A 27,720-nucleotide genomic window follows, 5' to 3' on the forward strand; every position below is an offset into this window, starting at 1 on the left:
CCCCCCCTCCTCTCTCCCCCCCTCCTCTCTCCCCCCCTCCTCTCTCCCCCCCTCCTCTCTCACCCCCCTCCTCCTCCTCTCTCCCCCCTCTCTCTCTCTCCCCCCCTCCTCTCTCTCCCCTCCCTCCTCACTCTCTCCCCACCCCTCCTCTCCCCCCTCTCTCCCCCCCCTCCTCTCCCCCCTCCTCTCTCCCCCCCCTCTCTCCCCCCCCTCCTTCTCTCTCTCCTCTCTCCTCTCCCTCTCTCCCCCCCCCTCCTCTCTCCCCCCCCCCTCCTCTCTCCCCCCCCCCTCCTCTCTTCCCCCCGTCCTCTCCCCCCCCCCTCCTCTCTCCCCCCTCCTCTCTCCCCCATCCTCCTCTCTCCCCCCTCTCCTCTCTCTCTCCCCCCCCCTCCTCTCCCCCCTCCTCTCTCCCCCCTCCTCTCTCCCCCCCTCCTCTCTCCCCCCCCCTCCTCTCTCCCCCCCCCTCCTCTCTCCCCCCCCCCTCCTCTCTCCCCCCCCCTCCTCTCTCCCCCCCCCCCTCCTCTCTCTCCCCCCCTCCTCCTCTCCCCCCCCTCCTCTCTCTCCCCCCCTCCTCTCTCCCCCCCTCCTCTCTCCCCCCCCCTCCTCTCTCCCCCCCCCCTCCTCTCTCTCCTCCCCCCCTCCTCTCTCTCCACCTCTCCTCTCTCCCCCTCTCCTCTCTCCCCCCCTCCTCTCTCCGCCCCCCTCCTCCCCCTCCCATTTTATTTTTCTTTGGAACTGGAATGATGGACGTTTCCTTGATGCAGATGGGGATAGTGCCAGGCTGAGATGCAACCTGTCAGAATATTTTCTATGTGTAGGAAGGAATTGCGGATGCTGGTTTGCACTGAAGATAGACACAAAAAGCTGGAGTAACTCAGCGGGACAGACAGCATCTCTGGATAGAAGGAATGGGTGACGTTTCGGGTCGAGACCCTTGTTCAGACTGAAAGTTGGGAGAGGGAGTCTAGCGATATGCTTTTTGTACCCTTCCTTATCTATAGTTTCCATCTACCCTGACTCTCAGTCTGAAGAAGGGTCTGAACCTGAAATATTACTCATTCCTTCTCTCCAGAGAATATTTTCTATGGTGCATCGGTAGAAGTTCAAGCGAACCCTTGAGAGAAAATATAATTGGTGAATTTAAAGATCGATTAGTGCTCTACTTAGCCGCACAGTCATGGGTATGTCATGCTATTGACAAATTTTCAAAGCACTTTGTTCTGGTTAATGTTAGAGCTACTGAGCTGTAGTCATTGAGGCACTTCATCTCTTTTTGGAGACTGGAATGATGGATGTTTCTTGAAGTGGATGGGAACAGTAGACTGTTATAGTGCGAGGTTGCAGATGCCGATTTTTTTGTGCACTTTCAAGCTTTATTTAATACATTGTCATTCCAAAATGTTCAATTAATTAATTTGTGTTGGGTAATTCCAGGCATGCAGACTGTAATTCTCACTAAGATTCTGTATTGCTTTTGTTTTGTATTTGTCCACATGGGCATAGGTCATTGCAGTAAAGGACCAATGAGAACAGCCTTGTTATAGCTCTTCAGGATGAACAGCATCAAGAAGCTCCATTTCTGAGGCATTGATTCCTTGACTGTGGATTTTGAGATGATCTGACTGTCTTTGGTGCATCGGGTTATTGCAAATAGACATCAAATGCTGGGGTAACTCAGCGGGACAGCGGAGTTCCGATCTTATAGAGGTCTATATGATCACGAGATGAATAGATCAAGTAGATGCACAGTCTGTTGCCCAGAGTAGGTGAATCAAGGACCAGAGGGCATAATTTAAGGTGAAGGGGAAAAGATTTAATAGGAATCTGTGGGGTAATTTTTTCAAACAAATGGTGGTGGATGAATGGAACAATCTGCCGGAGGAGGTAATTGAGGCAGGGATTATCCCAACATTTAAGAAACAGACAGGTACATGGATAGGACAGGTTTGGAGGGATATGGACCAAATGCTGGCAGGTGGGACTGGTGTAGATGGTGTAGATCGTTGGTGTGGGCAAGTTGGGCCGAAGGGCCTGTTTCCACACTATCACTCTATGATAGGCAACACCTCTGGAGAGAAGGAATGGGTGAAGGTCTGAAGAAGGGAATCGACCCGAAACGTCACCCATTCCTTCTCTCCAGAGATGCTGCCTGTTACTCCAGTTACTGTTACTCCAGCATTTTGTGTCTATCTTCGGTTTAAACCAGCGCCTGCAGTTCCTTCCTATGCATACGAGTTATTGCAGATACTTGAATCATTAGGAGAGATTACATTTATTGTACATCTTAAAGGTGGGTAGATAATTTATTGTATGATTTGCCTGGGGCTCATGCAAACAAAGTTTTTCAATATCTGAGTGCATGTGACAATAATAAACCAATATCAATTTACAGATGAAGTAGTATTGATGGATAACTAATCATTGGTATTTTTCCATATGTTTCAGTGAGAAGGTGTTGCACACACTTTGACGAGGAAGACTGGTTTGCTGCAAAGGATATCCTAGATGTCGGAACTATCTGCTCAAATTGTGCCTGCCTTTCAGGCTGGGCAGCCAAAGGAAGCTACCTCAGAAAGTACTCAGAATAATTCGGTGAGATCTCTCCTTCCTGGTTTAACTCTTTGTTTCCAGCGGTCACCAGCTTAAGACAGTGAACAGAAAATGCTATGTTACCCATTCCTTCTCTCCAGAGATGCTGCCTGTCTCGCTGAGTTACTCCAGCATTTTGTGTCTATCTTCGGTGTAAACCAGCATCTGCAGTTCCTTCCTACACTAAACAGAAAATGGGTGGTTGAGGTGGGTGGTGGCTGTGACGATGAGGAGAACTTGTATAATTTCAATGATCTGGAATGCGCTGCCTTGCAAGTGTTAGAAGCAGATTCAGTGGGGGGGTTACATAAATAATTGATGGACAAATATTTGCAATATTGTGTGGAACGAGTGGGATAAATCAAACTCTCAAAGATTGCCCCAAATGCATAGAACTAGTGTGAATGGGTGGTGGCATGGGCCAAAGGGACTGTTTTCATGCTGTATCTTTCAATCAATCAATTATTTAATATTTCTACGTCCCAGGGCATGTGCTAAGATTTATTCTTCCATTTACTTGCATTCTGTTGTGTATGGCTAAATTAATAGACTACCTATTCAGAGACTCTAGTTTCAAATTCCAATGTGGCATCTGTCGATTTTACATTTTGTTAATAAGTTAGAATTTTTAACGAAAAAATCATGAATACTGATGACACGGAATACACCTGACTGTAATAAAGCCTGGTACAATTCACTAATGACTTTCAAGAAAGAAAATCTGACATCTTTAACCTGGTGCATAGTGAGTCCAGACCTTCCAGTATGGTCAACTGTTAAGTACAGATAGTCTCCGAGTTACAACAGTGTCCTATTCCTGGGGACTGTCTGTAACCTGAACTGGTAGTAAATTGGAAAAGAACAAAAACAGCATGTTAGAAAGGATCACAGAAACTGTTCTGGCAGACAAGGCGAGGGAAAAGGTCATAAGTAATAGGAGTAGAATTAGGCCATTCGGCTCAACAAATCTACTCCGTCATTCAATCATGGCTGATCTATCTCCTTCTCCTACCTTCTCCCTATAACCTCTGACATCTGTACTAATCAAAAATCTATCTATCTCTGCCGTAAAAAATATCCACTGACTTGGTCTCCACAGCCTTCTGTGGCAAAGAATTCCACTAGCGGCGAGACACCAGCCAATCTCATTGACTTGGTGAGTCTGCTTCACGCTCCCAGCTCTGGTCGGTTTGACCCAGCCTTTGATTGTCCACGGTAGGGTGGGTAGAGAAGACGTACAAAAATGCTCTGTTCCTACCAGCACAAGATTCCCACAGCAGCTGGCAAATCCATCCTGCTGGTCTCTCAAACGCTCACGTAGGGCGGCACGGTAGCGCAGCGGTAGAGTTGCTGCTTTACAGCGACTGCAGCGCCGGAGACTCAGGTTCGATCCTGACTACGGGTGCTGCACTGTAAGGAGTTTGTACGTTCTCCCCGTGACCTGCGTGGGTTTTCTCCGAGATCTTCGGTTTCCTCCCACACTCCAAAGACGTACAGGTATGTAGGTTAATTGGCTGGGTAAATGTAAAAATTGTCTCTAGTGGGTGTAGGATGGTGTTAATGTGTGGGGATCACTGGGCGGCACGGACTTGGAGGGCCGAAAAGGCCTGTTTCCGGCTGTATATATATGATATGATGATATATGACTGTCTATAATTTGAGAGCTTGAAACCCTCCAAATCGACCTAACAAGCCACATGCTTCAAGGGCTATTAAGGAGGGGAAATGTCTAGCCTGTGATGCCCAGATCTCAAAATAATGAATATATCGGTTGTAGCTTTACACAACAGTTAACTCAACTGTGAAGCAGTTTAATCAAATGGATAGAAATGATGTGTTCACAAAATGCTGGAGTAACTCAGCAGGTCAGGCAGCATCTCGGGAGAGAAGGAATGGGTGACGTTTCGGGTCAAGACCCTTCTTCAGACCCGGTCTCGACCCGAAACGTCACCCATTCCTTCACTCCCGAGATGCTGCCTGACCTGCTGAGTTACTCCAGCATTTTGTGAATAAATCGATTTGTACCAGCATCTGCAGTTATTTTCTTATAGAAATGATGTGTACCTCTCTGATGTTACTGGTATGGCTTCGCTCAATCTGCCTTGGCTTATGTGATCTCCCGGTTGCAAACACTTGAACTCCCCTTCCCATTTCCATACTGACCTTTCTGTCCTGGGCTGCCTACGTTGTCAGAGTGAGGCCAAACGTAAATTGGAAGAACAGCACTTCAGATTTCGCTTGGGGGGCTTCCAACCCAGCGACATGAGATTTGATTTCTCTAACTTCAAGTAACTCTTGCATCCTCTTTTTCACTGTCCCGCCCCTGCCCTAGTCTTCGTACTAGTTTTATTGTCATCCTTTTGAGTTCCACTCTGTATAACTCGTTATCACCTATCCTGCAGCAAATAATGGACTACTGTGGTCTCCACATTTCCTTCATTATTGTTGCTTTTTGACTCTTTCATTAATTTGCTTAAGTACCATCTAGTTCCCCTTTCCCCTGACTCTCGGTCTGAAGAAAGGTCTTGACTCGAAATGACCCCATTCCTCTTCTCCAGAGATGCTGTGTGACCCGCTGAGTTACTGCAGCTTTTTGTGTCTGTTACTGGTATGGCAGTTACACAAACTGAATTTTGTGTTTGTTGTGCCACATCTGTTGTTGATGTTACCAATTAATGGCTCTCCAGGTGATTGGGCATGGAAGGTTTGGTGTGATGAAGGATGTAGGTTTTATTAAACAACCAGCTCATTTCCGTGACTCTGCTTCCTGACTGTTTTTGGTTTCTCTATTTATCGGATCTCTTCTCTAACCAACCTTTGACCCTTAGCGAAGGCTTATTTAGTATCGTAAAAAAATGTCATGTTCTATCTCGGACTTCTCTGCATTAAACTCCACATTGGGAGTAGAACCTGGGAGTTTTTTTATTCAAGTCCGGTACATTAATAGAAGACGGTTATGGAATCAAACTGCACAGAAACAGGCCATTTTGCACATTGAGTCTGCATTTCCACTAATCCAACTATATTCTCCCGCATTCCCAATGCTGCTTCAAATGTTGCCACTTGAATTGAGATTTGGGGGGTTGGGCAGCTTAATGCCAAAATGTAGTTTGAACCCTTGAGGTCTTTTTTTGAGAACGTTTACACCTACTCGACAGTTGTGGAAAATTGTTGTGCAATATACTGGAGTGCTCTTAATGTGCAGGATTAAATTGTTTTTGTTTCCCAGTTAAGTGCTTGCCGTACTCCCGTGTCCTGTTTTGTTACCTGACTGATGAAATGGGGTCAGTTGTTGAGATCTCTCTCAGCTCTAAATATATATATCAAGAACTTGTCACTGTAAGCTATTGTCTTCTGGCTCAGAACAGTTATCCCCAGTGTCTGGAATCAGTGAGAGAAAAAAGGCGAAACTAGGTTTTGTTTATGGAGCTGTGTGCCCTTGAAAGCCCATATAGTTGAAGTTGACACGATGAAGCAAAGAACTTTTCTGGGGCTTGCAGTGTGAACTTTCCTTGAATATCTGAGAGCTAGCTTTCTTCAAAAACTTGTGCTGAATGCTTATGTATATTTAACACTTTTACACTTGTCTTCACTGTTCTCCATTATCCTTGATTTCCATTCATTATGAGCCCAGTTGTAAATTCTTATCCAGCCTCTGGAAAGAAGGGTTTTGACCTGCTTTCTCCCTTTCCCACCTCAGAATGCTGAGGTCCATGTTGCGTTGCAACTCATTGTATTACAAGGAATATCTCGTAAATCACAGTCCTCTGTTTTGCTGGCTGCTCGGGATAAACTGATAAGGATGCTTGCATCTTTCACCAGATCCTATGAACAAAGACTTTCTACACAGAGGCAGGCAACCATCTCCCCTCTCCAGCAGCCATCCTGAGGGCAGTGTGCATTGGGAATGAGATTCCAACAGTACAGAAAGGATCTGTACTGGCCGCTCTCATTGCCAGCCGAACAAGGCCTTAGTGCTTGTTGGTGAGTTCCAGCGATGAGGCATTCTGCCAGGTGATCTGGACAGTGTGCTCAGGGAACCACCTCACTGATCTATTGATTCCTTGTCCTGCAGTGCCTGCTGGATATCCTTTGCTGACCGTTGCCTGACAGACTTGTGGTCAAGGGTGTTGGTCTGGAAAAAGGCTTCACAGAGGGACGGTAGTGCGGCAATGGCCAGAAGACTGGCACATTGTGCGGCCACGCTGCCAGGCCCACTCTTGGCATCACCGGGGGCAGGTAGAACGTCACCACAAAGTGACACTTGATGCCCATGTATCTTGTCTCTGAGCACAGCCACGCACATTTCAGATAAGCCAAATAGCTAGTAGAAGGAGGTGAGGGGAAAGGGTGGGGCAAGAGCTGGAAAGTGATGGGTGAATCCAGATGAGAAGATTGGTAGATGAGTCAGTGGGGGGAGAGAAGGGTGGAGATGGTAACCAAGGCTGGAGGTGATAACTGGAGAAGACAAAGGGCTGTAGATGGTGGAATCTGATAACAAAATTAAGAGTAAAATGTAGAACCAAAGGGAGACCAGTCTGAAGAAGGGTCTTGACCCAAAATGGCACTTATTCCCTTTCTCCAGAGATGCTCCCTGACCCACTGAGTTACTCCTGCCTTTGGGCCTGTTCTTGTGTTGTACTTTTCTATGGTAACGACCCAGAGGAGGGACAGAGTGCAAGGTATCCAAGATTGACAAAAAATAGGTGGAAGGATATATTGCAATGAGGACATTATATTTCTGCACAAGATATAGATTGAATGAGTAAGTCAAAAATTGAAGGGCTGATGTTTAGAAATAGGCTTTGTGTCCGTTGTACAAGACTACACATGGAGGGCTGTGCACAGTTTTGGTTCCCTTAAGAACAGAGTTTATGGTGGCATTCTAGACAATCCAGAAGAGATTTGCTCAGCAAGTTCTTGGAATGAGAGGATTCTCCAATCACAAGCGGCTGACAAAATGAGACGTGAATTCTTTGGAGTGTAGATGAGTGCAGGGTGATCCCACTGAAACATAAGAATCTTAGGGGGCTTGATAACGTAAAGGTTGAGATTTCAATTTGTGGGTGAGATATGAGCGAGTGGAAATAGAAAATAAGGAGCTTGTCATTTAAAACTGAAGTGTGTAGAAATAACGTCTTGCAGAACAAGGGTTGTGGAGGTAGTTTAAGTAAAGAGGGAGGAGATAAGTTTTAGAAATGTCAGGGAATTGAGGGCTACATGGAGCTGACACAGGAGAGATGGAACTGAGAGAGATCAGCCATTGAATGGCATCCCAGGCTTCTGCTGAGCGGCATATTCGTGTTTTTGTGTGAATCAACATACGCAAATATTACCAGCTACTTGGAGAAATCAGATGCCCTACCCAGAAAACGCCTTCATTGTGCAGCTACTCAATTGGAAGAGGACAAGTCCACACTGGTCAGAAACTGAAGTTGTTCAACTTGTAGAACGGAGAGCTTTTCTGTTGAAATGTGTTCACCGCAGACTCTGATTGCCAATTTAATTCTTTGAGTTTCTCTATTAGTGCAAAATAGTGTAACAGCTAGCAAACATTGAACTTTGATATCTGTCTGTGCTGCAGGGGCAGTGCGATGACCACTGTGAACTGCGCTTGTTAATCTTTGTCTTCTAGTCATTGTCTGAACAGTTTGTTTTAATGCTGATCAGAAGGTTTGATGAATTTGCTATAACTTGTGTTTGTGTTGAGCATGGAGTTTGCTTTATTTTGTCTTCTAATTCTAAATTCTTTCTGTGAACATGTTAATTATTATCCCTCTGAGCTGTGTTTTTGCAATAGGATGTTAAATACAAAATCCCAGTTGAAGTGCTAATTACATCTTGTCAGAGCATGAAATGTTAAACATGCAATTGTGCGCGTGGTTTTATTTATGGTCATGTGTTAGAGGTTACTGAGGAGATTTCAGTTTTGAGTGACTTCATTCTGATTGCTGACTGCGATAGAACTAGAAAGTGGCAAAGAACGAGTTGCTGGAAATACAACACTGAATTGTACGGATAGAAAATTTATAACTGAGAGAGGTATTTGGTCCAGTGTGTCGATGAACTATCCAGCTTCTCCCCACTGTCCATCACGGCCCACAGCCCCGCAGGGCACGGGTCTTCCAGGTACACGCCCAGCTCTATGTGTGGCGAAGGATCTGGCTTCACTGCTCATAAGGCTGCGAGATCCCAAACTTCCAGCATCTCCTGTGTGAAAATATATTTCCTTTTCGCTTCCCCCCTCAATCTACCAAATACTTTAATCTATGCATCTGTTACTTTGATCCTCAGCTGGGGTCTCAGCTTTTCAACATTTTACACCCCTGTATCAATTCCCTCCCCTGTGCTCCATGGAAATCAACCCCAGCCTATCCAAATTTCCGTTGTACCTGCAATTTTCCAACAGGATCCCACTACTGGCCACATCTTCCCATCTCCTCCCCTTTCTGCTTTCCGCAGAGACCGTTCCCTCTGTAACTCCCTGGTCCACTCGTCCCTTCCCAACCAAACCACCCCCTCCCCAGGTACTTTCCCTTGCAACCGCAGGAGATGCAACATCTGTCCCTTTACCTCCCCCCTCGACTCCATCCATATAACCATATAACCATATAACAACTACAGCACGGAAACAGGCCCGTTCGGCCCTACCAGTCCACGCCGACCACTCTCTCTGACCTAGTCTCATCTACCTGCTCTCAGACTATAACCCTCTAATCCCCTCTTATCCATATACCTATCCAATTTACTCTTAAATAATAAAATCGAGCCTGCCTCCACCACTTCCACCGGAAGCCCATTTCATACAGCCACCACCCTCTGAGTAAAGAAGTTACCCCTCATGTTACCCCTAAACTTTTGTCCCTCAATTCTGAAGCTATGTCCCCTTGTTGGAATCTTCCCCACTCTCAAAGGGAAAAGCCTACCCACGTCAACTCTGTCCGTCCCTCTCAAAATTTAAAAAACCTCTATCAAGTCCCCCCTCAACCTTCTACGCTCCAAAGAATAAAGACCCAACCTGTTCAACCTCTCTCTGTAGCTTAAGTGCTGAAATCCAGGCAACATTCTAGTAAATCTCCTCTGTACCCTCTCCATTTTGTCGACATCCTTCCTATAATTTGGCGACCAGAACTGCACACCATACTCCAGATTCGGCCTCACCAATGCCCTGTACAATTTTAACATTACATCCCAACTTCTATATTCGATGCTCTGATTTATAAAGACAAGCATACCAAACGCCTTCTTCACCACCCTATCCACATGAGATTCCACCTTCAGGGAACAATGCACAGTTATTCCCAGATCCCTCTGTTCCACTGCATTCCTCAATTCCCTACCATTTACCCTGTACGTCCTATTTTGATTTGTCCTACCAAAATGCAACACCTCACACTTATCAGCATTAAACTCCATCTGCCATCTTTCAGCCCACCCTTCCAAAGGGCCCAAGTCTCTCTGTAGACTTTGAAACTCTACTTCATTATTAACTACACCACCTATCTTAGTATCATCTGCATATTTACTAATCCAATTTGCCACACCATCATCCAGATCATTAATGTAAATGACAAACAACAGTGGACCCAACACAGATCCTTGGGGTACTCCACTAGACACTGGCCTCCAACCTGACATACAATTGTCAACCATTCTGTCTGGTATCTCCCATTCAGCCATTGTTGAATCCATCTTGCAACCTCACTATTAATACCCAACGATTTAACCTTCTTAATCAACCTTCCATGTGGAACCTTGTCAAATGCCTTACTGAAGTCCATATAGACAACATCCACAGCCTTGCCCTTATCAATTTCCCTGGTAACCTCTTCAAAAAATTCAAGAAGATTATCCAAGGACCCAAACAGTCTTTCCAGGTGAGGCAGAGGTTCACCTGCACCTCCTCCAACCTCATCCATTGTAACCGCTGTTCCAGATGTTAACTTCTTTACATCGGCGAGACCAAATGCAGGCTCGGCGATCGTTTTGCTTAACGCCTTCGCTCAGTCTGCCTTAACCAACCTGATCTCCCGGTGGCTGAGCACTTCAACTCCCACTCCTAGTCTGACCTTTATGTCATGTGCCTCCTCCATTGTCATTAGGAGGCCCAACGCAAATTGGAGGAACAGCATCTCATATTTCACTTGGGCAGCTTACAGCCCAGCGGTATGAACATTGATTTATCTAACTTCAGATAGTTCCTCTGTCCCTCTCTTTCCTCTCCCCTTCCCAGTTCTCCCACTGTCTTCCTGTCTCCAACTACTTCCTATCTTTGTCCCACTCCCTCCCCTGTCATCAGTCTGAAGAAGGGTCTCGACCCGAAACGTCACCCATTCCTTCTCTCCTGAGATGCTGCCTAACCCGCTGAGTTGCTCCAACATTTTGTGAAGCCATAACAGAGTGAATCATTAGATACCAGTACAGAGTTCAGCAGTGAAACAGGGATTGTCAGAAAAGTATTTTATTCTTGGGTGATATGCTGTTGGGGAAAGTGGTTAACATGGAATCATGAACCCCCACTTCCTTCCTTTCCTCCCTCCGATAGCTGTGTCTCCCCCCTCCCCCCACCCCTGCAGGTTTTCTTTCCCCACCCTCCCCACTTTCCTTCCCTTCCTTCTCTGACTCTTCTCCCCTCCCACTCCTCACCCTTCTCTCTTTCCAATCCTGCCAATTCTTAGCAGTCACGGTTGCAATGACCCCAGTGGCTGCCCTTAATGAGCCCCTCTCTGCAGGCCCTCATCCCACTGTCCCCACCACCACCCGCCATCAGGAAGCAAGCTGTCGTGCTAACAGGAAACTGTATTTTGTAATTTGATGGTGAGTAATTGTCTTTGTTCACATTTCCTCCTTCCCCAAATCTCTTCCAGTCTAACCTGGCCCGCAGGGGTCTAGATGAAGATGATCGTTGTGCAGAGAGTAACGGTCAGTCACAGAATGACACACGGCCAACCCAGGAGGAGTTTGGGGATGAAGAGGAGCTGTCCCTTAAATATGGAGCCAAGCACGTCATCATGCTGTTTGTTCCAGTCACTCTGTGCATGGTGGTGGTGGTGGCCACAATCAAGTCGGTCACTTTCTACACTCGGAAGGACGGACAATTGTAAGTATTTCTTTGCTCTTCATTATCTAGCATTGTTCCTTTTGCAAAGTTTTCCCCACCTCTGCTCTCAAACTCTTGGCCATGAAGTTGCAGAAGCAGCATCTTTAACTTTGTGAAGCGTTGCAGAGTGTGCAGAGCCAAGCAGAAGCACATTATTTTTTATCTTCTGGAGGATTCCCCTCCCATTCCTCCACACCTATCATCCCTTTCCTATTTGTGTTTATCTTCAATTGATCTATCTATTGATACACCTATACATGCTTCCATTTTCTTTCATAAACTTCCCCTGTCTTGCTAATGAATGAAGTTTATCTTGAATCCCTTATTGGACTTATTAATGTTGAAGTCACGTACCTGACTTGATTTGGGAAACTAAGTAAAAAATCACAACTGGCTTTATAGGTGACTGCATGTCGGGGTGCATTGTAAAAATCACCCTTCTGCTCTTATTTTGCAAACACTGGCACCAAGCTGACTTCTAACATCACAACCTGGTCTGGGGAAGTTGAATGAAGCGGTGAAATTGAATATGAATGATGCTTGACTTGGAGGATTCCTAACATGCATGGCATGTCAAATTAGATTAAAGAAAACTGGAGATAGACACAAAAAGCTGGAGTCACTCAGCAGGACAGGCAGCATCTCTAGAGAAGGAATGGGTGACGTTTTGGGTCGGGGCCCTTTGTGTGAGGCGCATGTATTTTAAACTATGTGACAACCTTCAAATCAAAGCAAACCACACACATCCTCAATGTTAAATAAAGTGGAAAAATTATATTATGGGGACTCTGTTTTAAAATTACCGTTAGATCAATCGGGCTTAATGATAAGAATCGCCTCTAACTGCAAAGATTGTAAATCTTGTAAGCTCTCCTTCACCTTTACCCAGCCCACCGAAAAAAAGCTGGAAATTTCCTACCTGACATGAGGATGTTGAGTAGGGGTGGTGTGGGCTTCTAATGGGTCGGGATAGCTTTAGGTGATGGAAATTAGAATATAAATCAGATGTCGAGGCTGGTGAAAAACTCTTATTTTCATATATGCCGCACTCCCCATCACAGATCCTCCTTTTTGTGCCGCGTCCATCTTTCTCTTGGCTGAGCAGTGATTACCATTGTCATCTGGCAACTTTGGTGACACACATTAACTTGAAACATTAACTTTGTTTCTTTTCGTCTCGATCACTGCTGGACACCTGAGTGCTACCATTTGCATTTCCGACACCCAAATACTTTTCATTCAGTTCACGATTTAATCTATTAAATGAAATATAAAGTAATATAAATAAAACATGTTGTCTTCTGATCTATTGGATTTTTTGGTCCTTTGTTAGATAGCACACTGGATATATTTTTACTCCTTTTCCAAATTTTACCAGGAGATGGCACACTTGTATAATGTAGAATTTGTCTGAGCAACATAAGGTCTTAAGTAATGATAATTAAAGATAATTAAAGAGGAATGGGAGAGACGAAAGCCAGGTGAAATCACCCAGAAAAATTTACAGATAAAATAGAGTAGAGTGGGAAACTGTAAGGACAGTTATAGTCCAGGAGAACTATATCCCATTTAAAAGCCAGAACAAGTTAGGAGGCAATAAATTAAGAGATTTCTTGTGGTAAAGCTGAAACTAATGAAAATACCATGTCCATTGGCAGTAAATAATTATTAAGAAAGGAGGAAGAGGGAAAACGGAGAACTTTCAATGAGTTTGCCTGGCTTTAGTTAGTAAAGTGCCTGTCCCACTTAGACGATTTTAAGGTGACTTCCGGCGACTAGGCTGTCGGCGACAGTTTGCCGGGGTGTCGTGGGCATGATCGTGAGGAGTCTTCCAAGAATCGTAGTGGATCTCAGCGCGTCGCTGAGAAATCAACTGGAGTGAAATTTCTCGGCGACAGCTGGCCTAAAAAATCGCCTAAGTGGGACAGGCTCTTAAGGGAATTGCTGCAGAAGCACAGTCAGGATATTTGGAAAACAATAACATTCACTTGTCAAAAAAGTAATTGGTTTTTGAATGGTGAGAGATTGAAAGATGTTGGTATTTACAGGGACGTGCAAGGGTCACAACAATGTAGATTGGGAAATCATGAATTCACCCCAAGCATATGAGTGTCTGTTCAAATCTGACATCAAAGTTGTTCCTGGATCTGGTTGTACATGCTTTCAAGTCTTCTGCCCGGTGGTAGAAGGAAGAAGGAGGAATGACTGAGGTCCTTGATTAATTTGGCTGCTTTCCCGAGGTGATGAAGTATAGAGCCGATTGGGGATTGTGTGGTCTGGAGTGTGGGAAGTTGGCTAATCTGGTTTGTGTAATACACTTAACTGCGCTCACAACTCTCTGCAATTGGATACTGTCCAAGAGTATTTTGAAGATAATACTCAGCGGGACAGGCAGCATCTCTGAAGAGAAGGAATGGGTGACGTTTCGGGTCGAGACCCTTCTTCAGACTAGTCAGGGGAAAGGGAAACGAGATATAGACGATGATGCAGAGTGATAAAGAACAATGAATGAAAGATATGCAAAAAAGTAACAATGATAAAGGAAACAGGCCATTGTTAGCTGTTTGTTGGGTGAAAACCAGAAGCTGAAGCGACTTGGGTGGGGGAGGGAGAGAGAGAGGGAATGCTGGGGTTACTTGAAGTTAGAGAAATCAATATTCATACCACTGGGCTGATGCGCGAACCCTAATAAATCATTGGAATTGGAATGGTGCTGGAAGACAATGATTTATTTTATACTCCAAAATAAGGAAGAACAAGATAAGCATATCGTGCATCGGCTTGCTTAGCGTGACGAGGAGGATAATGAAGAGAAACAGACAAGATGTCAGGGCAAGGACTTCATAAGAACAAGGGGCGGTACGGTGGCGCAGTGGTAGAGTTACAGCGTCGGAGACTCTGTTTTGATCCCGATTACGGGTGCTGTCTGTAAGGAGTTTGTACGTTCTCCCCGTGACCGCGTGGGTTTTCTCTGAGATCTTTGGTTTCCTCCGACACTTCAAAGACGTACAGATGCTCCCCGACTTACCATGCTTCGACTTGCGATATTTCGACTTTACGATGGTGCAAGCGCTTGGCCACGGCATTGAGCCTCAGCTTGTTTCCAGCCATGTGATCAGGTGTATTAAATGCATTTCGACTTACGATATTCTCGGTTTGCGATGGGTTTCTCGGAACGTAACCCCATTGTAAGTTGAGGAGCACCTGGATAGGTATGTAGGTTAATTGGATTGGTATAATTGTAAATTGTCTCTAGTGTGTGTAGGATAGTGTTAATGTGCGGGAATCGCTGGTCAGCGCAGACTCGGTGGGCCGAAGGGCCTGTTTCCGCGCGCTGTATCTCTAAACAAAACTAAACTAAAATGAGAAAATATGTTTTCTTCTAATTGCAGAGAGAGGTGAAGGCAGCAGAGGGGATGTCTTTGATAGCAATGAGGTTAAATTTGTCAAAGGTCATAGAAATACAGCACGGAAACAAGCTCTTTGGCCCACTATGCCTGTGCTGACCTTTTTGCCCATCAGCACCAATCCCATTTGCTCAAAATAAGGCAATCTTTTTCTGTGCCTTGCTCATTTGTTATTTACATCTGCTAAATGCCTCAAGCATAATTATTGCATCGGATTCCACCAACTGTGGCAGCGCATTCCATATATCAACCACACTTGTGTTTAAAATAAACTTTCCCTCCAAATCCCATTTAGGTCGCCTACCTCCTATTTTAAGATTATACATTCTTGTTTTGGATACCCCTACCACAGGATTCTGACTTTCTATTCTGTCTCTGCCTTATAACCATGGATGTCTCTATCAGGCCACTTTTCAACTTCCTTTGACTGAGGGGAAACAAGGTGACAATTACTTAAACCTTGTAGACAGTGTAGAAGAGAAAAGAAAAAGCATGTTGAATTAGAGCAGTGTCACAGTGAAGAGACAAAGGTTCGATTATCTGAAATAGTTAAATTCTGTTTGGAAATTGCAGGATCTATATAGACATAGATGGTAGCTGATGTGGGCCATTTTTGCAGTGATATAGGAGGATGAAGGACAACGACGTCAGAGTGAAAGTGGGCCAAGAAGGTTCAGTCACCTGGAAGTTCAAGGCTGTCCTTGTGGACTGAGGAACGGGGTTGGGCGGAGTGGACATCCAGTCTGTGTTCAGGTTTCCCCAATGCAGAGCAACCACATTTTGAGCACCGAATGCAATTCACGGAAACATAAGATGTGGAGATGAATGGCCCTTGTGCTCTGTCCTCAAGGGAACCTCTGAGTTGTGAGTGTCAGCCGCTTTAACTCTTCGTACCACTCCCATTCTCATCCCTTTGGCCTCCGTCGTTGCTCCATTGATAGCCATTGTAAGCTCAGGAAACACTACCTCATCTTCTATCCTGGTGCATTTTTGGACTCGCTGTCAACTTCAGGTCACCATGCTGTGCCTCTATTTCATTCTGTTTCTTTTTCTTTTCCATCTTCAACTGCTGGTTGTCATTGATTTGCACCTTATCAAAGACATGCCTCCTGTTCTCTTTGCAACTTAAAACACTTCTCACTTGCTTTCTCTGTAATGAACAAATTTTGTTCAACTGCTTATTTTCTTGCCCAAGAAAATTCATGAAACTTTTTGAAACTTAATTGACCTAATTTCCCTCAATATCTCTTTGGGGATGTACGCTTCTGATTTAAAGCACCCTTTGTTTGGGAAAGGGGCTTCCAGCCATCACTTCTAAATGGTGGAGCCTGAATTATAATGATTGCTCTTTCTGAACTTGCCCACCAAATGAAATAACTATTGCATATTTTGTGGTTCACTGCATGCACTTTCCACTTTGGCTAAATTAATTGGCAACAATACCAGGGAAAAAAACTGATTGTTCAATTCAAAAGTTGTAAGAGATACATTAGACTTAAGAAGTTTTAATTGAAGAATATTTTTGGAAGACTATCTTGAGGGGAAAAGACAAGTAACCGGGAATATTTCATTTACTGTATCCCCTCATTACTCTTTATTTAAAAAAAACTTTGTTTAAATTCTAGAAATTTGTGTCAAAAGCAAGAAATAGCCATGCATTTAAATTAAAATATTTCAGTTTAATATATAATGCTAGATGAGAAACTAGAGTTATAGATCATAATTAAAGTGAGTGGTCTGGCCTGGCTGCTTTTGCTGCTTTAGGAGTGAAGTACAGAGCACAAATGATCTTTTCATCCAAAAGTACTTAAGCAAGAGTTTATAAAATCCATTGTACCCTAGCCTGGCATTGATTTTTTGTTGACAAAAGCAGGAAAACGCTCAGGTTACAGGAGATAAAAAAGGGAATCTTGGGGTGTGGGTGGGCCTGGCAGAGTTCCAATCTTATGGTCAACTTCCCTGTCAAATATCTTTTGTAAGCTTGCTTCACGCGAGATAATCTTACTATTCGTGCAAATAATTAACATTGTTGTATAATGATGTCATTAATTGGAAAGTTAACAAGTCAGTTGAAACAGAGGGCTTATTCAAAGTGGGGTAGTGTTCGTAATTAGCACTGTGAAGATTTAACCTTGTCTATTGCATTGCCCATTATGAAGTTTTGAAGAAATGTTGTCAATGATTACTACTGTGCAAGCAGGTGTTGAATCAGTTCGTTATCCAGGTGGAAGCGGTCTGACATTTGTGGGGTGTTTTGTGCCTTCAGATTGTACACACCGTTTACAGAAGACACAGATAACATTGGACAGCGAGCTGTAAACTCTATTTTGAACACACTCATTATGATCAGTGTCATTGTGGTGATGACCCTGATTCTTGTGCTTCTCTACAAATACAGGTGCTACAAGGTATGTGCCACAGATTTTCTTGCTTCACAAGGCAAGCATTTTGATATCATTTTCCAAAGAACAAAATTTTAACTGATTTAAAATATATCCAAAGTAAAATGCCAGCACATTTGGGGAAATTATACAAGTGATTGTTTCAGAGGCACTAAATCCGAATTAATCTTATTCTCTAAGTTTATGTTGTTTCATAAGCTGTTTTTCCCTTTAGATGACCATGGATGAGATCCAAAACATTTCTGCTTGAAGAGTACTTGGTTGGTGCAGACAGGGTTAGGCCAAAAGACCTGTTTTTATGCTCTTTAATTCACTGACTTTCCAAAGGGTGATTGCATTGGCATCTAGCTCTTGCATGTCTAATCTTCATAGAACGTGTATGAAGCTGGTGAGGCCAGTTACCTCTTGTGTTGTCTTGTGTTCAATTTATGTTTCTTCAATCAATGGCTTGCATTTGTTCACATCAATGACCCCTGCTTATCTCTCCGACTTGCAGAACCTTTGATCCTGACCAATCAATTATTGACATTCACCCCTTGAACTGCCAATGTCCCAATCTTTGCCTCATTCAATTTACTCTCCTCCATTAAGCACCATTTGACTCGTCCCAAAACTACATGTGGCTGAGCGTTAAATTTATCCCATGAAGCACCTTTTGGACATTTTTTTTAGAGTGGAGGCACAAACTAAATGCATGTCAGTCTTTCTATGTTCAGTACTGCCTCAACAACTACTGTCACTGCATGGGAAAATTTGGTGTATCAGAAAATGTATATTTTTTCAACTCCCATTAATTTGTTTGCAAATTAGTTTGTTCCAGTCCGTCTCACAGTGCACCTCCCTCTTGACAATTTTCGCTCTGCTCAATTCTGGCTTTTATTGATGGGTTTAACTACCATTCTATCTGCTCAAAACTTTCTCTCAACCATCCTGTTTCTAGTTCATGTAGACTAATGAGGGCACTTGCTGAAACATTTATAGAAAAGCTTACACAGAACTTCCATGGCTGACAGGATCAGTCATTGGTCATTGAATGAGTCAGGATTGTCGAGAGGTTGACTTGTGCAAGGTAACCTGGAATCAACACCCACAGGGGAAAGATTAACAGGCTGTATTTGGAAGGGGGGAACAGGGTGTGATGGGTTTCCAGGGTGAAGCGAGGAGGAGAAAGAAGATGCACAGAACACACAGTGGTGCAGCAGGTAGTCCTGTACACTCGGCACCAGCAACCAGATTCCACTTTGGTGCTCTCCATGAGAAAGAATTATAACAAAGATCAAAAATATGTTAGAGCGACAGGTTGTACAAGTCCTAGAAAGATCTGACGAGGAATGAAAGGATGCAACAAGGCTAGAGTTGTGTAAAGTAGGATGGGTCAGAAGGAACTGCAGATGCTGGTTTGCAAAAATTCAGGTCTTATTGTGGAAGCATTGGGCACAGTTGAAGTGCTTCTGTGCAATTTCTATCCAACGTCTTGGGAAATGGGAATACTGCCAATTGAACTGATGAAGACAGTAACAATATTGGATAGAAAAAGCTAACACTTCTCAAAAACAAAATCAACAAATCCAAATGGGATGCATCCAAGGTTATGAATAAAATGAATGTGTAAATAGCAGGGATTCTGGCTCCAATCTCCCTTACAACTGGAGGATGGTAAATATTACTGCCTGTTTAAAATTAGTGGTGAAGGATAAGACTTGCCATTGTAGGCCAGTCAATCCAATGTCGTTGGTAGAAAAAACCCCACCGTAATCTGGAACAAAGTAGAAAAGTATTGGGTAATAAGTGAACATTAGCATCAAAATTAAATAGTTAAAAAGCAAATTGCATGTAATCAATGTGATTGAAAGTACGTTAATGAGGCTGTTACAGCTGCTGTGCATGTAGATTTTTTTTATAGGAGTTTAACAGATGGAAATGATTACTTGTGGAATTAATTACTTGTGGAATTAATGGTGCAGTGGTAGCATGGATACAGATGTGGGTCAGGAACAGACATGAAGTGAGTTGACGGTTTTCCAGACTGGAGGGACAAAAACCAAGGCGGTCGCCAGGGTGGGGAGCTGGAGGGTCAGTGGGAGACCTCTGCATTCCTGCTTGGATAAATAGGACGTAACGTCAAGGTTTGTGCCATGTCACAAGACCTGAATATGAGCTGCCAGTTTAAAACACTGAGGCAAAACATGTGCTGGCGTAACTCAATGTCTCGGGCAACGTCTCTGGAGGACGTGGGTAACCGATGTTTTGGGTCGAAGAGTTCTGCCCTGTTACGTCGCCTATCGATCTGAAGAAAGATCCCGACCTAAAACGTTGCCCATCCATGTGCTCCAGAGATGCTGCCTAACCTGCTTAGTTACTCTAGCATTTTGTTCTACATGAGATTTTAGCCTCTGCTAGTTATTGGTGCCTCCAGTGCACTGAAATGGGTGGTGATACACTTCAGGCAGACATGGGCAGAGAGCTGATAGGGCACTGGAGAAAGAATTACAATATAAGCAATTGCAAACTACAGAGGTAGTTTTGTAGAATAACATTATGGAAGAGTGACCCATTGAGTGGAGAGGTTGGGATTGTTTGTCTCAGCATTCAAGAGTGGGGATTTACTGGAGGCACTGAGAAACGCTTTTGCAGAGTGAGGAAGGAGAAATTATTTGCCGTGACCGAATGATGAATAACTGGGTTTAAGGTGATCCCTGGATGAATGGGAGAAGAGGTGCACAAATGTTTTTATCGGTGTGATCTTGAGTCTGGTTAGGGAGACAGATCAGTTTTAGTCTTCAATATTTATATGGAGAAAGGTTAGTGTAGTGCAGTTGTGCGGCAGTCAAAGGTATGTTGGGCCAAATGACTCCTACATCAGTGCTTACCAACCTGGGCTGAAAGACTCCTTTGTTATAATTAATAATGTTGAAATAATTAGAAAGTTCACGAATAGATAAAACTAAAGTTTTGCCCACTGAACACCCAGCTTGTGGTGAAGTTAGGAGTGCAGCTATTCGATGGGGTGTGAAATTATGGGGTTTTCATTTCCAGTCCCCCATTACCATTATTCTGTGCTGCCAGTAGAGCATCAAACTAATCCAGTACTTGTTCAGCATGATTGGACTGCAAGAAGCATGAGTATTGACCTAAACAGCTCTGTGGTGATGTATATGAATGAATAAGTTTATTGGCCAAGTATGTACACGTACAAGGAATGTGCCTTGGTGCTCCGCAAGTAACAACATGAACAAACAGTAAACAATTAAGAGTAAAGCATAAAACATTAAAATATTAATAATACAACATTACAGTTTAAACATCTGAGTGAAATAAACCAGAGCAAAAAGAGACTACAGACTTTTGGTTATTGAGTAGAGATACTACTTGCAGAAAAAAAAAAGCTGTTTTTATGTCTGGCTGTGGCTGCTTTGACAGTCCGGAGTGTTAGTTGCACTTCTATGCGTCATGTTCTCAGGATCATCAAAAGGGCTTTCTAGCCAGTGTTTCTTCTGAAGTGTGGCTGTTATGATGCAAGGCACGTGACACCCAGTCTTCACACAGCATGGGGCCCACAAGAAGCCACTGCATAATAAATGAGTAATGCATGATGTTAGTTGAGGTGTGTGTGTGGCTAGAGAAAATTAACTCTTCGAATATCGCTAAAGGATCTTTTGAATTCAATTTAGGGGGCAGGTGGGCCCTCAGTTTAATGCGTGATCCAAAAGGCAGCACTCTGACAGCACAGCAGTCCCCACAGACCCCCACCACACTATTTAGTTGCTCAATGCTCATGAAAACCACTTGAGGCCACAGCCTTTTGACACTGTCGAGCTTGCTGCACACTGATTCATGGCCTGCAATCAGTTGGTATCTGGAAGGTGATCGATGAATAGTGTGTGACGGTGAATAGTGTCCCGTCCCTAACTTTATATTAATGTGTGTGTGCGCCTTTGGAAAAACAAAACACAGCTCGTGACTGAAACCTTATGATTTATCTTTGTTTTTTAAAATAGGTCATTCATGGATGGCTGATAATCTCATCACTCTTGCTCCTTTTCTTTTTCTCCTTCATCTATTTGGGGTAAGTAACTTTTTTGAAAATTATGCTGGTATTATTTAACAATCTGTCTGCTATAAAGGGTCACCTGACATTCACCTAGTAGGTAGCAAGCCAGAGCATCCAGTCTAAAAATTGATACTGATGTAATAATCCCAGTGGTTTCTGACTGATCACGATGGGACATGACATAGGCAGAAGCCTGGCTGAATGAATGTAATAAGGAGTTGTGAAGGGACTGTTTCATCCAGCAAGCCAAAGTCCTGTGTATTTTCTTTCAACAGGGAAGTCTTTAAAACTTATAATGTTGCCATGGATTACTTCACATTAGCAATGATGATCTGGAATTTTGGAGTTGTCGGAATGATATGTATTCATTGGAAGGGGCCACTTCGATTACAACAGGCCTACCTGATCATGATCAGTGCTCTGATGGCCCTGGTTTTCATCAAGTACCTTCCGGAATGGACTGCTTGGCTCATCCTGGCTGTGATTTCTATATACGGTAGGACCTCATTTTGCTTTGATTCAATAGCATTCTGCAGTTCACTTGAGACTCGGGAGTGGGTTCAGTAAGCAAGCAGATGTGATGCTTTTTTTACTTGCTGAATGGAGGTTCTGATATAAGTGACTTGCATCATGAAGCCATTGCCTTTTAAAAAGTGTGCTGGCATCATGAAGGTTTAGGCTTGCAGCAAGGGAGGAATAGAATAATTGTGGGGACATAGGAGTCCAAAAGACAGGTATTTAACAGTTACTGTACAAATAAATTCTGCTGATTGCCCATTAGGATAAATCAATTCCAGAAATATTCATTCTTTCCATAGATGGTGCCTGACTTGCTGAGTTTTTCCTGAATATTTTTTCCCCGCATATCAGTTGTTACCGTTAGTGGTGACTGTCTGCAAAGTTCTAACTCGTTGCCATGATTATCTGTAGTGGGCTGGCGTACATGCAATGACCCACTTAGACCAAAGATTTGGGAAGAAGGAGCTTATCCAAATGCCACTGCAGCTCTTTCCAGCACTACACACAGTAACTTTCAGATGCTGAGTCCCAAACGATTAAACTTGGTGCATCTATGAGTTTTGTGGAAATGTAGATTATCTTCAATGGTTTCTGTACAAACAAATCACAATTTTAAGACCATGGATGCAAGGATTTTTAAAAAAACAAGAAATAGAGATATGACTCTCTCTTTAACAGATTAGCTGGGCATTATGGTAGAAGTGGGCAGTGGAGGTTGGGGAATGATACGGTTGAAAGCTATGTAGGGCAAATTACCAGAGATGATGAAGTCAGCAACAGTCTGGAAGATAGATCCAAAATGCTGGAGTAACTCAGCGGGACAGGCGGCATCTCTGGAGAGAAGGAATGGGTGACGTTCCGGGTCGAGACCCTTCATCAACCAACATCTGCAGTTCTTTCCTGCACAGTCTGAGAGATGATGGCCTGGTGTTCGTCTATGGGGCCAGAGTCAAGAGGTAGGTATGAAGAGGTGTCCGGGAGCTGTCGCCTGGCCTCAAAATGATAGAGGGCAGCATGCCTGACTAGATCTGGCCTCAGCATGGTAGGGACAGCATGCCTGACTAGATCTGCACCTCCCTTGTGGGCGGGTTTAATGACAACGTCGGGATTGTTGCCAAGTGAGTTTGGAGGAGGTGAGATCGGAGTGGGGAAGGGGAGTAGAGAAGTCAAGATGGTTGATATCACTCCTGCAGTTAGAAATAAAAAGTCCAGAGAGGATGGAAGTCTGACAGGGGAGTCCACGAGGAAGGGGAATGTTGGAGATGGGGGCCGGGTTGTCACTGGACAGTCAGGACTCCGTACCGTAGAAAAGAGCCCAGTGGTGGAAGCGACAGAAGAAATGCTGTACATAGCGGGCCCGTAATTCATCGAGGTGGGGCATAGGGGTGCTCTGAGGCCTCTGAGGAATGACTGAACTGTATCGGAAAGACGAAGGTCGGGAGGGATGGTGAAAATATGACAGGAGTGAGGGCAGGGGTCAGAGGAATGGAAGGAGGCTTGGATGAGGGATTGTGGGGGAATGATGGGTGGAGGTTACTGTGGGCGGGATAATGGGGACTGAAAGGGGCGGAGGGTGTGAGGATTGGTGTATGGGCGAGGAGTGGTAGAAGGAGCATGGTTTGAAGAGGGGGAAGGGCAGCAGGACCCAATGGTACCATTATAGAGGTTGCATGTTGGAAGGGAGGAGCAGTGGGAACCAGGGATGTCAGACTGCATTGTTGGAGCTGGCAGCGTGGGGGCTCTTGGCCTAGAGTTGGGCCTGGAACCCAGGTGAATAAATGGCTGTGGCCTGCTGGTGGACCGGGGCGAGGCAAAGATCAGTGGAGTGAGTGACCCCAGCCCGCGTGAGGCTGGAGTGCAGGTAAAGGTTGGTGCATTGCTGTGCCTGGCCTGGGCGGCGGTGAGGGTCGATAGAGGCAGTGGCTTCGGTGGTCGCAGCCTATGTGTGGCCAAGGAGGTGGTGAAGTTGGAGAGGCAATGATGTTGGCATTACTCCCCCGCCCCCGGCAGTGATGGTCAGAAGTACTTCATTGGCTGTAATGTGCTGAGTGGAAAATGTCTTGCAGAGTTGTTTCTCCATTCTCTGCTGATCTAATGAAGTACGTTTGATGAAGACCACCCTTACATGCAATTAGGTGAGGAGTCCGCATGGAGTGAGCTTCATTCTTGGAACAGATGATGCCAAGAGGTCTCCCAGGAATGGAAGCTGGATCCTACAGGTCAGCCAGATAATCCTTCCCATTGCTGATGAGCAAGCCCTCTGCACTCACTCCTCTCTTTACTTTATTGTTATCGTTAGATGTCCAGCTTCAAAGCAAACTGAATATTTACATGTTACAGTTTGTCTCTTCCCCACCCCTGGGGATATGCTGGGATTTTCATGAGGAATTTTTGACAGAGCCACAAAAAGACAGCATAGAAATTCTAATTCAGGATGCATGGGATTCTGAACAGCAGGTCCCATGCATAAGGAAATGATGATTTTGCGTAATTAATTGCGTATGGTTAGCTGCAATGACTGGTTTCAAAGGGGGCCAGAGTTGGGGGGGGTGTATTTTAATCTCTTAGCCATTGTTAATGACAGCTGCTGTCAGAAAAATAAGCCAAACTAACAGCCAAACTTCTCTAATAACAAGAGGGAATCATGTAACAATTTCTGGTAAACTTGAAGTACACTGCTGAGGTGATCAAAGAACATGGGGAGTTGAACTGAAGTGAATGATTAGCCACAATCACATTGAATGGTGGAAGGGGGCCAAGTGACCCACTCCCTTTTCATGCATTTTCTGTCCCAGATTGTCAAAACAAATCATAACATTAATTAAAAGGAACAGCATGGAAATGGGCCCTTCAGCCCACCGAGTCCATGCCAACCACTAGTTCTGTTGTCCTACGTTCTCTCCCACTCCCTCCACACTAGGTACAATTTACGGAGGCAAATTAACCTACAAACCCGCACGTCGTTGGGATGTGCAAGGAATCCCACAGTCACAGAGAGAACATGCAAACTCCACACAGACAGCGGCCGAGGGCTGGATCGAACCCTGGGTTCTGGCACTGAGGCAGCATCTCTACCAGCTGTGGCTGTGCTGCCCCATGTAGAGTGTATTCTTGCATTAAGATTTTTTTTCAGGTACAGGTTGTTGTGAAGAGCTCCTTCTGGTTTCTTGGTAGAAAACTGTTTCTGTCGGAATTTGCCAAGAGCCTATTTGTTGTTATGTTTGAGGAGCATCAGTGAAGGTTATCAGTTTAAAAAAATGGAGGCAAGTATAGGTTAGTTTGATGGACTGGGCTATCACAATCCCAGTGAACAAATGATAGACATGGACTGTGCAGTGCGACATGTTTGCTAAATGTTTTCCAGCTAATGTTGGTCTCCATTGAATATAATGAGGTTCAAGAATTGCCTTTTACTGTCAGTGTTCCCAGGGGGTTGTCTTTTCAAAGCAAACATTGAAAACCACACCCAGACATCTGTTGAAAGAATTTGAAAGCAGTAGACACAATAAATCCTGCCCTGCAGTGTTTTTTCCCCGAAGGGTTAGCTATTGTTTGTTGCATCGACATGTTCAAGTATATTTATATTAGCAAGTTCTTGTCAGTGTACTAAATCGTTTCTTTGAACTTCTAACATAGCAGCCTTTCTTTTCATTTGCTTGCAAGTCCACATCTGTCACCTTTAGCAGTAAGCAAGCATTTGCTGGGGCTGTGAATCCCAGAAGATTGATTGAGAAACTAACAAGGAAATCAGCCTCCATTTCTTGTGAAACTTCCATAATCCAGAAACCACGGGTCTTTGGTGTCAAGACGGCAGTTTTTCTGGATTATTCCTATGAATACCATAGCACACTTTTAATTCGCTTCCTAAATATTACACAGTAGTGTAGTTCAGTGGACCAAGTGAGTTTAGAGTTCAAGAAATGGAACCTGATGTATATTATGGATAGAGGTTTGTCCTTTGTACTGTCTGCTGTGTGTGATTGCATCATCTGGACTGCTTTAATTTCGCTGTACTTTGTGTAGTGACAATAAAGGTTTTTTACAATTACAATTTACAATTAGGAGCATGGGAGTAGACCCTGGTGTGTTTATAATGAGGCAGGGAATGGGGTCACATTCTGTTTCTGGGGAGAGTGGAAACTAGGTCCTGTGTTTATGGGGAGACTGGGTATGAGAATCCAGTGTGTTCACGGGGAGTGTGGGAACTGGGAATGGATTCCCAGTGTGTTTATGCGGTGATTGGGAGCGGTGCCCTGGTATGTTTGAGCGGCGGGCTTCTTGGGACAGCATACCAGAGACCTACCTGGGACTGGCTATTTTATAATTGACCATATGAGTAATGAAGGATTGATATGATATGTAGTGGTTAAAGATTCCTTTGGAATTCCTTTGGTGAATTCCAGATGCAGCTTGACAGGGAACACCACAGGACCAGAACCATTATCTTCAACTTAAATAGGGGCAGTTACAATGATACGAAGGTGGGGTTTTCAGCAGACTGGGACAATAAGCTCAAAGACAGGTCATCAGATGGAAATGGTAGATATTCAAACAGCTGGTCCAACACTTGGTAGGAATATGTCCCAATTACCTGGATTTCATGAGAGGGATGCATGAGAGGGAGCAATGGTGATGTTAAATCGAAAAGTAGAACGTTGAAGTATAGAAGTTGGGAGGTCATGGTGCAGTTGTATAAGACGTTGGTGAGACCACATTTAGAATATTGTGTTCAGTTCTGTGCACCAGGTTATAGGAAATATATTGTCAAGCTTGAAAGGGTTCAGAAAAGATTTACAAGGATGTTGCCAGGACTAGAGGGTGTGAGGTTGAACAGGCTGGATCTCTATTCCATGGAGCGCAGGAGGATGAGGGGAGATCTTATAGAGGTATACAAAATCATGAGAGGAATAAATCGGGTAGATGTACAGAGTCTTTTGCCCAGGGTAGGGGAATCGAGGACCAGAGAACATAGGTTCAAGGTGAGGGGGAAAAGATTTAATAGGAATCCGAGGGGTAACTTTTTCACACAAAGGGCGGTGGTGGGGGTATGGAACAAGCTGCCAGAGGAGGTAGTTGAGGCTTGATGACCCCATCGTTTAAGAAACAGTTAGACAGGTACATGGATAGGACAGGTTTGGAGGGATATGGATCAAGCGCAGGCAAGTGGGACTAGTGTAGCTGGGACATTGTTGGCCGCTGTGGGCGAGTTGGGCCGAAGGGCCTGTTTCCACACTGTATCACTCTATGACACTATTATAAAGTGCCAAGGCCAGGTGGTAGGGCAGGTGGGAAGTTTTGGGGATCCAGAGCGAAAGTTTGAAAAGCTCATAAAAAGTTGATTTTGTGAGAAAATGTGTAACATCAAAATAAACAGTGAGAGCTTTTATGGATAAATGAACAGGATGAAGTCGGCAATGGTAAGTGTGGGACCTGTCGAAAAAAAAGGGTGGTGATTTAATCAATAGGAAACAAACAAATGCCAGTTATGTTAAAACTATTTTTGCATCTGTGTTAGTTGTAGATTCTTGCAGCATGGAAACAAGCCCTACTACCCATTGCCCCACACTGACCATTGGGCACCCATCTGTATTACGGTATATTCCTATTTATCGACTATAGCACCGACTTCAAAACCATAATCCCATCCAAACT

The 27,720-nt window shown here is 44.2% G+C and overlaps 1 protein-coding gene across 5 annotated transcripts in view; it reads left to right on the forward strand.

The window, feature by feature from the left end:
* The window catches only part of psen1 (presenilin 1), a 76,765-nt gene that overhangs the window by 37,709 nt on the left and 11,336 nt on the right, over positions 1 to 27,720 (forward strand). For all 5 annotated transcript variants that reach the window (XM_078407095.1, XM_078407098.1, XM_078407096.1 and 2 more), the window contains exons 2-6: positions 2,446 to 2,592; positions 11,457 to 11,689; positions 17,363 to 17,504; positions 21,497 to 21,564; positions 21,825 to 22,045. In XM_078407095.1, the coding sequence (XP_078263221.1) occupies positions 2,506 to 2,592; positions 11,457 to 11,689; positions 17,363 to 17,504; positions 21,497 to 21,564; positions 21,825 to 22,045 (751 nt within the window). In that variant the 5' untranslated portion in view covers positions 2,446 to 2,505. The remainder of the gene's footprint in view (positions 1 to 2,445; positions 2,593 to 11,456; positions 11,690 to 17,362; positions 17,505 to 21,496; positions 21,565 to 21,824; positions 22,046 to 27,720) is intronic.

Source organism: Rhinoraja longicauda, chromosome 10, assembly GCF_053455715.1.
Source record: "Rhinoraja longicauda isolate Sanriku21f chromosome 10, sRhiLon1.1, whole genome shotgun sequence".
NCBI lineage: Eukaryota > Metazoa > Chordata > Chondrichthyes > Rajiformes > Arhynchobatidae > Rhinoraja > Rhinoraja longicauda.